General features: G+C 39.2%; 1 protein-coding gene across 4 annotated transcripts in view; it reads left to right on the forward strand.

Moving 5' to 3' along the window:
* The window catches only part of ccdc180 (coiled-coil domain containing 180), an 81,517-nt gene that overhangs the window by 29,477 nt on the left and 38,438 nt on the right, over positions 1 to 13,602 (forward strand). For all 4 annotated transcript variants that reach the window (XM_072240212.1, XM_072240214.1, XM_072240213.1 and 1 more), the window contains 9 exons: positions 1,243 to 1,369; positions 2,124 to 2,184; positions 3,235 to 3,341; positions 4,055 to 4,103; positions 4,692 to 4,846; positions 6,351 to 6,553; positions 11,096 to 11,271; positions 12,234 to 12,414; positions 12,547 to 12,693. In XM_072240212.1, coding sequence (XP_072096313.1) covers positions 1,243 to 1,369; positions 2,124 to 2,184; positions 3,235 to 3,341; positions 4,055 to 4,103; positions 4,692 to 4,846; positions 6,351 to 6,553; positions 11,096 to 11,271; positions 12,234 to 12,414; positions 12,547 to 12,693 — 1,206 coding nt within the window. The remainder of the gene's footprint in view (positions 1 to 1,242; positions 1,370 to 2,123; positions 2,185 to 3,234; positions 3,342 to 4,054; positions 4,104 to 4,691; positions 4,847 to 6,350; positions 6,554 to 11,095; positions 11,272 to 12,233; positions 12,415 to 12,546; positions 12,694 to 13,602) is intronic.

Raw genomic sequence — 13,602 nt, forward strand, 5'->3', positions numbered from 1 at the left:
GTTGATATTACTGAAGACTAATGAGGAATAAATAATCAGGATAGTTTCAGTTACATAAATGTAGACAGTGTAAGGGAAATGGATTTCAATAGCAGAATACAACACCTGCTGCTACTATTCAGCAATATCAACCAGAGATGAAACACTAGGCATCTAAGAACAGCTGAGTCCAGTACATAAACTAATAACAGCTTATCCATGCATATTCATGTCAAGTCTGTGTGAATTGGTACAACTATATAGTAGGATATGAATACTTTTATTTAATATTTACTGAGATAAAAACACCATAGGAAAGAAACTCAATTTCATTTACATCACATGCATTTTAGTAAGTTCACTGTAACCATGTAATCCCGCTAGCTGTTTTAACTTGGTACTATTTTCGCACTCTTTGTGGCTAAGCACAGCTCAGATTGCTGATGACAACACTGTTGTTGATGAATCTCAAGCGAAGACAAGGAGGCATACAGAAATGAAATAGATCAGGTGGTTGAGTGGTGTCACAATGACAGCCTTGCACTCAACATCAGCGAGACCAAGGAATTGATTGTTAGCTTCAGGAAGTGGAAGTTGGGAGAACACACCCCAGTCCTCATTGAGGGATCAACAGTGAATGGAAATGGTGAGGAGCTTCAAAGTCCTGGGCATCAACATCTGAAGATCTATCCTGTGCTCATTATATTGATGCAATCACAAAGTAGGCACACCCGCAGCTATACTTCATTAGGAGTTTGAGGAGTTTTGGTATGTCACCAAAGACTCCAGTGAATTTCTACAGATGTGGAGAGTATTCTGACTGGTTACATCACCAGCCGGTATGGAGGCTCCAATGCACAGGACTGATAGAGGTTGCAGAGGGTCGTAGACTCAGACAGTTCCTTCACGGGCTCAAACATCCCACCATCATGGACACTGTCAAAAGTTAGTGCCTCAAGAAGGTGGCATTCATCATTACGGACCTTCACCGCTTGGGACATGCCTTCTTCTTATTGCTACCGTCAGGCAGGAGACACAGGAGCCGAAGATGCACTCTCAGTGTTTTAGGGACATTTTCCCCTCTGCCAGCAGATTTCTCTATGGCCCATGAATCCATGAACACTACCTCACTATTGCATTTTTGCACTATTTATTTATTTTATATTTCTATAGTAATTTATTATCTCTTCCACTGTACTGCTGCTACAAAACAACAAATATCACAACCTATGTCAGTGTAATAAGTCTGATTCTGATTCACAGATATGAAAATTTTTACCAAAAACAGATGAAAATAGTTAGTAAATACCCTCCCACATTGAGGAAGGAGCTACACAGATTCAGCACAGATGTCAGTAAATATTTTGGTGTGATTGAAGTCTACAAACCGGTATGAAAACTCTTCAACCTTATAACAATTTAATAAAATATTGGGGGGAATATCTTCTCATTTTGCTGTTGCAGCCAGATATCAGGATGGCTTAATGTAATACTCTGCTTTATTTTCATAGGCCCAATAGAGACAAATATTTAACAGGATGGTTTGATAATTGTGTGCCTCTCTGTCTCTGTCCCCCTGTCCCCTAATCCCTGGGTAGTGATGCCCACTTCCCACCCTAGTCCTCACATCTATATGGTGTGGATATCCCTCCCCATCGGCTTACTTTTTATTGTGGGTTACCAACAACAATATTTACAATGTTACTTTTTTCCCTTGGAAAGCTACTGAAGCAGCATTTCTGACGATAGTTGACACCTAAGGTGGGAGTATTACAAGTCCAGGTGTGAATGAGTGAGACCATGGCTTGGCATGATTGAGCTATGACCTCACTTTATTGGCATTTGTTGGCATGGACTAGATGGGCCAAAGGGACTGTTTCTGTGCTGCATTACTCTATGGCACGAGCTCTGCTATTTAATTTTCACCTGGTAGAAATGAACTTAAATCTGTCCTAACTAATGTCACTTAATATTGAAATTTTGGAAATATTCATATTTTGCACTCCAGATGTTCTTAAAATGATTCAAAATTGCATTGTTCAGAATCAAAGCAGACAGTAGCAGATCTTCAGCTGTGTGAAATGTTTGTGTTAGCTTGTAATTGTAAAGCTATATTATCAGTATTTATATTCTTTGTTTTATAGGGTGAAACAAAGATAATAATAGAACCTCCAAAAGAGGAAAAGAAAATATTTCTTACTGAAGGTTTGCTTCTTTACTAAGTTCTTAAACTCTTAGTTGGCGTTACCCTCTGCCCCACCCCCACACTTTTGTGAAGGCAGCATAATCTTATACTGTACACTCAGTGGCCACTTTATTAGGTACCTTCTAATAAAGTTTGACGTGTGCATTCAGAGATGCTCTTCTGCACACCACTGTTGTAACACATGGTTATTTGAGTTACTGTCACCTTCCTGTCAGCTTGAACCAGCTTGGTCATTCTCCTCTAACCTCTTTCCTTAACAAGGCTCTCTCCTTGGATGTTTTTTTTTCCCTTTTTTGCACTGTTCTTTGTAAAAACAGAAACAATTGTGCATGAAAATCCCAGGAGATCAGCAGTTTCTGAGATACTCAAACCACGCCGTCTGGCACAATCATTCCAAGATCAAAGTCACTTTGATCACATTTCATCCCCACTTTGACATTTAGTCTGAACAACAACTGAACCTCTTGACCATGTCTGCATAGAGTTAGGGCTTTACTCTTTGGAGAGGAGGAGGATGAGATGAGACATGATAGAGGTGTACAAGATAATAAGAGGAATAGATAGAGTGGACAGCCAGCGCCTCTTCCCCAGGGCACCACTGCTCAATACAAGAGAACATGGCTTTAAGGTAAGGGGTGGGAAGTTCAAGGGGGATATTAGAGGGAGGTTTTTTACTTAGAGAGTGGTTGGTGCGTGGAATGCACTGCCTGAGTCAGTGGTGGAGGCACATACACTAGTGAAGTTTAAGAGACTACTAGACAGGTATATGGAGGAATTTAAGGTGGGGGGTTATATGGGAGGCAGGGTTTGAGGGTCGGCACAACATTGTGGGCCAAAGGGCCTGTACTGTGCTGTACTATTCTATGTTCTATGTTCTATAAAAGTTTGTTCTACATTATATTATATAATTTACACACCAGACAATTCTCTGAAAAAGTATGAAAAATAGCAGTCTGTTTACACCTGAACTAGGGCCACTGTGTCGTCATTTGTCTATGAGCAATATTTCCTTATAAGATTCTGTGTGTAACTTTGTTCCCCAACACTAGATGCCAGTTTTGGTGCTTCTGAGAATGTTACGGGAGAAGGTGATGGGAATCCAAGCATAAGGGAAGAGCAATCGCCAAATCAGTTAAACCTCCTTGAGGAACAAAGTGTAAGGTCATGCAAGCAGCTACTTATGTTATAACAGAAATACTTATCAATCTCTGCTTTGAATTACTTAGCAACCAAGCCCCTGCTGCCCCAATGACATCCACCCTTTGGTCTTTGTACTGAATGGCATTCTCATCCCAGCCTAGATCATCATCTATTTTTGTAGTACTGTATCTGCAAATATATTACACTGTATCCCTTCTGAATGTCTGAGTCATTGATGTTGACAGTTAGGGCCCCATCATCCCAAAAAGAAAATGAGCTGCATTGTCCTACTCTGATTTCTCTTTGTTATTCAGCCTTCTGTTCACATTAGTAAATTAACCTCCATACAATTTTGTTCAATAATCTTGTGCATGGCATTTTACCAAACGCCTTCTAAAATCAGTATTCACCACATCAACCGATCCATCTTTGTTCATTCTTGTAGACACAATCTCAAAAGGCTCTAATAGATTTGTCAAATATGATTTCCTTTCATAATTCCATGTCAAGTTTGGTCATCATGTCATTATTTTCTAATGGACCACTTTACTAACAATGGATTCTAAAATCTACTACTCCTATTATTGATGTCAAATTAACTGTTCTGTAGTTCCTGGCTTCTTCTTTCACTCTTTTCTTCAATGGTGGAGTTTCACTATTTTTAAAAATACTTTCAACAATTTAATATGCATGCTAAATACAACATTCACCTGTGATATTATCTTTTAGGAAGAAGAAATGGAACATTCAGAGGTTGAATTAAGTCCTCAAATGTTAGGTATGTATCTTAAACTAAATAAATCCAAAATGGAATCTAATGAAGTTCAGATTTATAACACTGTTAAAAAAAATCTACACTTTAAGTCATCTTTAAGATGAATTACAGTTCCTTTTCGGAATTGCATTTTCATTTTGATAACGGAAATTGATTTTCAATGGAATCTCCCTTTAGAAAAAAGTGAAAGTTGAAAAAGATACTGATTATTAGTCTTAATACTTTTTCCCACATCTGTGAAGAACAAAACTAAAAGGGGAGGGGGGAATGGAGTACTAACAATGCAGTATAGGCCACTAAACAAGCAGAGTGATATAGAATAAATATATAAGTAGACTTCTAAGAAGTGCAAGAATAAAAGTAAAAGTAGATTTCAACTACTCTAATATTGACTGTGACCAAAAAAATGTAATTGTCAAGAAAATCTTTCAAATCAGTGCTTTGCAAACCCAAACACAATATCTGCCTAGTGGGAATCTTCTGATTAAATGTATAACTAAACATAAGGGGACAGAAAAATAAAAGGATGAAAATGAAGTTGGTCCAATTGGACACATACCTCTTTATTTCTTTGATTCCTCGTTACTTTAGCCATCAACTTTGGACTTGAACAGAAAGCAAAGAGCTCGAACGAAAGCACAAACACCAGTAATCAGGCAGACCGGGAGGCATCACCTCATCCTAGTGAACATTTTTTTGAAGATGGGTATAAGGAGGAAAAAGCTTTCATCCCGGAAGAACAAATGGTAAAAAATCTGAATTCTTAGAATTAATTGATTTGCAATTTCTTATTGCCTTCTACAATTTCAGCTAGCTATATTATCATCATGGCAAAGCCATTCTGAAGCCTAGGGAGTATCCTTCTGAAGATTCAACCATGCATGTTCATTGGTGTTTAAGTTGCAGAGTATCAGGTCTCCAAGTAGACCTGGTAGTCAGCCAATAATTATATGAAATTTCTTCATATATGGTACCAGAGATTTGCCACATAGTGTGATAGATCTGTGTTCATACTTCACGTAAAATAATTTAACATCTGGTGCAGGTTTGAAACTTGTTGGAAACAGTGCCTCAGGTAATGCAGATGAATATTGGTCAGCTGCTGCCTCCAATGTCTGAAACTTTGTCAGACATGACAGTAAACATGTTAACAGTCTCTGAGCTATGCTCATTGAACCCAGGATAATCAAATAGAAGCAGCTCCTTCAAAATTCATAGCATAATAGATATTGTTGGATATACAGTTGTCACAAGATTACAGGAATTGAATGTGTTGGTGGTGTTTATTGTGGCCATCAGTCTAGGGTTGAATTGTAATGTGTAAACTTTGGTGAATAGCTTAATAAACTATAGAAAATCAATGAGTTATAGTCTAAGGTACTGATAAATAAACTTCGGAAAATTAGAAAGCAGCTTTCTTGATATTTAACTGGATGTGATAAATGGATAAGATGTTACATAATTTGTGTATTATGTTTGACTAGGTTTCTCATTCCATGATTTCTTAAAATGAACTTTTTTATTCATCATTATATTCTGAAAATCTCTTTAAAGATTGGCAAAGGAAAAACCTATTCAGTGGCAAGTAAAAAGGCAAATTAAATACAACAACCATCGACATTGATGAGAAAACTTTAAAGTAAAGCTTTCTTCCTTTTATTACAATTCCCTGATTAGAGAGATCAGTTAGTTGGGTTTTACAAGTGCTGTTTGACAGCTGAGCCTTTCTTCTCAACATCTGTCCACAATTACATCATAAAAAGGGGTCGCAGCTGTGTACTGCAATATACAATAGGTTGGGATAATAGACCCTAGTTCTATGAATGTTTTTCTTTGAATTTTCTCCATTCACGTCTGGATAAACGTATAACAGCAGCTCTCTGGCACTTAATGTGTTTTATTCATGCACAAGACTAGTCGTCAGTATTACTAATTTGTGGAGCGCAGCATAAATCAGCACAAGGTGTGTGCATCCAAATAATCCATCAGTAAAACTTGGAAAAGCAACCAGGAGAGGAATTACACGTGACTGCCTCTTTCCCTAACCAGGTATGATGAGCAATGCAGTCACACCCTCCCTCTGCGTACCGTTTAGAACAGGACAGCAATTAAAACCAGCAGCAGCAAGCAATGGCCCAATTTATTCTAGCCAAGAATTTTAATTCAGTAATAATGTTTATTGGAATTTCTATCACTATACTATATCCTGAAGCACAGTTCGATGGAAAATTCCTTTTTTTCTCTCTCTAGGTTACTCATCAAGAAAAGCCAATTCAATTGCAGCATTTCACTACTTCCAAAGGGAACACCTATTCAGTGCTAATTAAGAAGAAGGCAACATTGAAAACAACAGTGATCACTAATATGGATGGAAGTGAAAAACTAGAGATCCTTCAAATCTACACAAAGCATGCTTTTCTTCCTGAAACAGTGTTTATTGATTTAAAGCAAATGTTAGTAGGGCAAGTTTCTACCTCTTAAATATTTTTTTTGCTGACAAAACTACTTTGGGAAAAAAACGAAAGTCCTTTCAGTTCATGAGGATGTTCTTATTTATTATCTATTAATTACTTTTGAAATTGCTGCCCTTGTATTTTCAAGACAAACACGTGATAATTTGTATGCCAGAAAATCCCACAAACCTCAAATAAGTATTTGCTTTTGGTTAAAGATTTTGGTATAATGATCAAGAGATCAGCTTCAGTTGGGATAGTGTGAAAATTTCCCCAGGTTTGAATTATGCTTTGGGATTTCTTACATCCAACAAAATAAGCAGATTGAATCTTGTTCATCCAGAAGTCATTATAATGGGGATGAGGGCTTAGTGACCATTTAGTAATTAAACAGTGTCCATGATATTTAAACTCCATTCATAACTAATCAGAAATACATAAATATTTTTGTATATTCTATCATTTTCATGCCTTTAGTTGATAAATATTACTGATACCTTCAGATTCATTATTTACCAACAAAAATGTGCAGTCAACTGTATTGAAATAATTACCCTTTTATTTCAGAAATGTCTACCCTAATATTATTTCCATTTCCTTTCACTGGCACTGGACATTGGTAATATGTTTGAAATCTATGTCTGTATTGAAAATATCCTTGTTGCTTCTGCAAGGAAATTAGCTTTGAAATACTTAGATTATTACCAAATTAACTTTAAAATACCAGGTTTGTTTCTGGACCCATGCTAAATTAGCTGTTTCCAGCTTAGGATCACAAGTGATCGCTACGTCTCTGCGAGATGGAGGGAGTATCAACCATGGTGTCCAGTTGTACCCTGAATCTGATAATCCTCTACCTGAAGGGCATCCTCAGGTCATGGATGTGGTTTACTCCACACTTACTAATTTATGACCCCATGGAGAATGGCTTTTTGAATTCAAGTGCCTGCGAAACAACACTTAATATACTGCAAGGCAGTATTTATTAGAGAAGAGACAAAAGTTGGCTCAGACAGGGAGCCGAAGTAAGTACATAAAGGGTCCTGAGGCACGGTCTCTACCCAAGTTGTATTCTATCCCTTTACCACCACAGATGCTGTTTGACCAGTTGGGTTCCTCCAGCAATTATTTGTTGCTCCAGATCCCAGCATCTGCAGTCTGCTGTGTCTCCAGTACATAAGTTCAAATTTCAAAGTAAATTTATTATCAAAGTACATATATGTCACCAACACACATCAAGGTTGCTGGTGAACGCAGCAGGCCAGGCAGCATCTCTAGGAAGAGGTACAGTCGACGTTTCAGGCCGAGACCCTTCGTCAGGACTAACTGAAAGAAGAGCTAGTAAGAGATTTGAAAGGGGGAGGGGGAGGGGGAGATCCAAAATGATAGGAGAAGACAGGAGGGGGAGGGATGGAGTCAAGAGCTGGACAGGTGATTGGCAAAGGGATATGAGGGGATCATGGGACAGGAGGCCCAGGGAGAAAGAAAAGGTGGAGGGGGGGAAAAACTCAGAGGATGGGCAAGGGGTATAGTGGGAGGGACAGAGGGAGAAAAAGGAGAGAGAGAAAAAGAATGTGTGTATATAAACAAATAAATAACGGATGGTGTACGAGGGGGAGGGGGGGGCATTAGCGGAGTTTAAGAGGTCAATGTTCCTGCCATCAGGTTGGAGGCTACCCAGACGGAGTATAAGGTGTTGTTCCTCCAACCTGAGTGTGGCTTCATCTTTACAGTAGAGGAGGCCGTGGGTAGACATGTCAGAATGGGAATGGGATGTGGAATTAAAATGTGTGGCCACTGGGAGATCCTGCTTTCTCTGGCAGACAGAGTGTAGGTGTTCAGCGAGACAATCCCCCAGTCTGCGTCGGGTCTCGCCAATATATAGAAGGCCATATCGGGAACACCGGATGCAGTATATCACCCCAGCCGACTCACACATTTTAATTCCACGTCCCATTCCCATTCTGATATGTCTATCCACGGCCTCCTCTACTGTAAAGATGAAGCCACACTTAGGTTGGAGGAACAACACTTTATATTCCGTCTGGGTAGCCTCCAACCTGATGGCATGAACATTGACTTCTCAAACTTCTGCTAAAGCCCCACCTCCCCCTCGTACCCCATCCATTATTTATTTATATACACACATTCTTTTTCTCCGTCTCCTTTTTCTCCCTCTGTCCCTCTCACTATACCCCTTGCCCATCCTCTGGGTTTCCCCCCACTCCTCCTTTTCTTTCTCCCTGGGCCTCCTGTCCCATGATCCTCTCATATCCCTTTTGCCAATCACCTGCCCAGCTCTTGGCTCCATCCCTCCCCCTCCTGTCATTTTGGATCTCCCCCTCCCCCTCCAACTTTCAAATCCCTTACTCACTCTTCCTTCAGTTAGTCCTGATGAAGGGTCTCGGCCTGAAACGTTGACTGCACCTCTTCCTAGAGATGCTGCCTGGCCTGCTTTTATGTGTGTTGCTTGAAATTCCAGCATCTGCAGATTTCCTCGTGTTTGCATTATATGTCACCATATACTGCCCTGAGATTCATTTTCTTATGGGCATTCACAGTAAAAACAAAGAAACACAATAGAGCTACGAAAAACAACCAACCAATGTGCAAAAAACAATAACTTGCGCAAATACCAAAAAAAATCCATGCTTTTAGATGATGTGCTTAATCTTCACAAACTTCCAAAAAAGTTGAAGCATTGCCATGCCTTTTTTGTAGTGCACGCGTATGCTGGACCCAGGACCTGTCCTCAAAGATGATAATGCTGAGGAATTTAAAGTTTCTGACTCTCTCCGCCTCTGATCCCCTGGTGAGGTCTAGCTCATGGACCTCCAGGTTCCTCCTCCTGTAGTTAATAATTAGCTCTTTGGCTTTGATGACATTGAGAGGGAGGTTGTTTTTTATGGTATCATTCAGCCAGGTTTGCAATCTCCTTCCTATATGCTGATTCGTCACCACCTTCGATAAAATATAAGAAATATTTATATATATGAGAAAACTATCCCTTAACCCAGCAGCTTCTGTTTGTTGCACTGCTTTTAAATTTGTGCATTTGTCCCCCATGCTGTTCTGAAACACAAACCTTCGGTCTTTATACTGTATTTGTTGATCACTTGTGAAATTTTACTTCAATACAATATGCTATATAAATGGTATAAATATACAAGTTGTTTCATTGGCAAAGCACTGACCTCCAGCAGCTGTATAGATTGAACTCTACCAGGTTCTATTTCTGTTCTGAGTTAAGTGAAGGTATTTCAAACAAATAATTCAATTTTGTTCATAGGCTAATGCTTTTACCATATTGCAAATTGAATTTTCTTTTTCTTAAAAGCCTTGCTACTCTTTACAGAAGAACCCAAATTGTATAAAAAGGTCAATAATTTAGGATATTTTCATTTGTCTTCTTTAACCTCTTTATTACATATTCCAACGATTGCTGATGACTGATAAGTAATTTCTTGAAAGTTTTCATATTTTTAATAGATCTTTGTTGCCGGGATCGTCTATTGGGTCCAGCACTCCCGATACGGCCTCCTCTACACCGGTGAGACCAGGCATGTTGGTCCATGGCTTCCCCTTGTGCCAAGATGAGGCCACCCTCAGAGTGGAGGAGCAATACCTTGTATCGGTCTGGGTAGCTTCCAACCTGATGGCATGAATATTAATTTCTCCTTCTGGTTTAAAAAAAATCGTTACCCCTCCCCTCTTCTTTTATTCCCCACTCTGACCTTTTACCTGTTCTCACTTGCCTATCACCTCCTCCTAGTGCCCCTCCTCCTTCTCTTTCTCCTATGGTCCACTCTCCCCTCCTATCAGATTACTTCCTCTCTAGCCCTTTACCTTTCCCACCCACCTATCACCTTCTGGCTACCCTTCTTCCCCTCCCCCCCCCCACCTTTTTTTATTCTGGCATCTTTCCCCTTCCTTTACAGACCTGAAGAAGGGTCTCAGCCCAAAACGTCAAGTTTTTGTTCATTTCCATGGATGCTGCCCGACTGCTGAGTTCCTCCAGTATTTTGTGTGTGTTTGCTGGTAGATTTTGGTTGTGTTTTGATACCTGCACAGTAAGGCAAAGAATGTGGTGAATTATAGTAAAGCATCATGTGAATGCTAAATGCTAGTATGACATATTTGAACCAATTGCTATTTAGACTGCTAATCAAAGGAATTTTATATGAAAGTTGATTTTAAAAAGCACAGATAGGTTATGCTTTTTTTGGAAGTTTCACTTTTGATTTCAGTTCTTCTAATTAAGTGAAATAGAGAAGCTTGGGTTCATGTGAGGTGAACCAGATCTACCATCAACGTTAATGTGGAAATTCTGAGGAGTGCTTTAAATCTCTTGAGTATTTTTGCTATGCTCAGACATCTTGATTAAATTATAATCTGGAGGTCATGTTGCTTCTTCGTATACAATCCAGAAGTTATTGGTATATTACTACAGGAACACTCTATATAACAACATATGGACGATGGAAAGGAATAGATTTTGCTAAATCAGGGTAGTATATCAAAATAATATATTATATTTTATAGGATTCGCTTGAATTATTTTGATCTCTTAGAGGACTGGTATGATAAAGCTATTGAAAATGCCAAGAATGTTGCTGTGGCCAAGAAGAAAGAGTTTATAGCAGAGTTGGAACTGCGAACTCACTTACACGAGCCCAGAGGAAAACGCATTAAGATGGATGTACTCCATGTCCGGGCTGGTACTGTATCAGTGCTGTTTGAAAAGTATAAAGTAAAAACCGAAACATGGCGACACCCTCAATAAGTCAATCAATGATTGCAAATCAGAGTGTTGTATTCCATCATACAAGCCTGGAGAATCGCCAGCTTAATCCCTCAATTCAGCACAACAGCAGTAACAAAAGACAACCTACAATTCAGATTAGAGGGAAAAATATCTGATGAATTCATTTCTCATCATTACTTGTGACTTTTACTGAAATGTAACTGCTGGCAGCTGTTGAGATACTATACAAGATTTGGCTGATCTGTGATGTTAAACATCATGAAAAATAGTCCATTGTCTAATCTTTTACCCAAAAAAATTAGGTGAAGCCTCATTAAGCCTAATAGAATAACTTTCAATCTGCCTTTTACAAGCTTTTACACAATAAGAGGCATAGATAGAGTGGGCAGCCTGAGGCTTTTTCCCAGGGCAGAAATGGCGAATACAAAGGGACATAATTATAAGGTGATTGGAGGACAATATAGGGGGGGACCTCCAAGGTAAATTCTTTACACAGAGTGGTGGGTGCATGGAATGTCCTGTCAGGGGTGGTGGGAGAGGCAGATGCATTAGGGGCATTTAAGAAACTCTTAGATAGGCACATAGATGATAGAAAACTGGGGGGCTATGTTGGAGAGAAGGGTTAGATTGATTTTAGACTAAGTTAAAGGGTTGGCACAACATCAGAGGCTAAAGGGCCTGTACTGTACTGTGCCGTACTGTTCTATGTTCTACCCAACCCGATCAGGTAACCAATCGACTAGTTTCTTCCCTGTATTTTGGCTGTTCATAATAAAGTTAACACTCTGAATGGGTAACCTGCTCCCTTGCAGTAGTGCTGCAGTTGACGTCCAGGAGCTCACCAAGAGTCCATAGATATTTTCCAGAAGTTAGAGTTTCTATTGTGCTGAGGCTAACCATTGGCTTTGTTCACAGCGGAATTACGTCTGCACAGTGAGAAAGTGGAACGCCACTGTAAAGGAGTGGATGAAGCGTTGCAAAACCTCAAAAAGGACTTTACAGAGATTCAAACGGCACATTGCAAATCTCTTTTGGACTTCCGTAACAGTATATACAACATGGAGCAGATCTTCAAAACAGCAACTAAATCTGATAGGTAAATCACCTTCCAAAGACGATTTATGTAAAAGCAGATTCATCACTTAGAGCTGTTATAAAGGTCATGACAGTGTTATGTGGTGCTTATTACTCTCTAAATAACATCAATGCTCTTTTTTTTTAACCCTAGACTACTTAATCTGGTAAATTCCCTTAAAAGCCAGCAGAAAAAATATATGGACGGTGTAAGCAAATTACTTCGCGACTTCCAACAGAAGCTGGACAAATCACTTGCAAAATTACAAGATGACAATTCACATTTTATTAAATCGCTGAGGTACTAATGGAAAGGGATTAAACATAACTTTAAATATAATGTACTAAGCCTTAGATGCATTGTGCAGTGAGTAAATTTCTCATTAATAATGGCTTGCAGCTTAATGACTGCTGGATTCAAAATGGCTGCTGGATTCAAGTCCATCCTAAATAGCTGAGATGACAACAAACTTTGTCCAAAGTAAAGTGGGTTTGGGCATTCTTAGTGCAAGTGGTACAGAGAATGTGGGAAATTTGAAAAGTATATTTGTATAGGGAAGACTGCATATTTGAAATTGGAACTGAAGAACATCTGTGGGACAGAGTATTAAATGTCTTCCCTTAAATAACTAACAAAAATAAAGCCCACTGTATTCAGAATAGTTTACACAGGACATGGCATTGCACCTGTAAAAGAATAGTTTTTGCAGTGCGCACTAGATTGTAGCTATCCAACACAAGTCTGACAGTGCCCAGCTATATGTGTTGGGTTCTGTTGAGTTGAGTCTGAATTCTGATAAAATATTTGGATAGGATTTTATTTTTATACTGAGCAAACTTCTGGTGATAATGCCCTTAACATAAATGTACAAACTGAAAACAAAGAAAGCTTGCATCTAATATGGGCTTTCACTGCTCCAGGATGCCCCAAAGTACTAATCAGGCAATTAAGTACCTGTCTCTACCAGCCCCTCAAGTTTGTCTGTAATATGATATGAAAAATTTGTGGCGGCACTGTAGCATAGTGGTTAGCACAATGCTTTACAGTATCAGTGACCAGGGTTCAATTCCCACCCCTGCCTGTAAGGAGTTTGTATGTTCTCCCTGCGACCGTGTGGGTTTCTTCTGGCTGCCCTGGTTTCCTCCCACAGTCCGAAGATGTACCGGTTGGTAGGTTAATCGGTATTGTAAATGTCACCTGATGAGGCTA

Source organism: Mobula birostris, chromosome 22, assembly GCF_030028105.1.
Source record: "Mobula birostris isolate sMobBir1 chromosome 22, sMobBir1.hap1, whole genome shotgun sequence".
Classification (NCBI taxonomy): Eukaryota; Metazoa; Chordata; class Chondrichthyes; order Myliobatiformes; family Myliobatidae; genus Mobula; species Mobula birostris.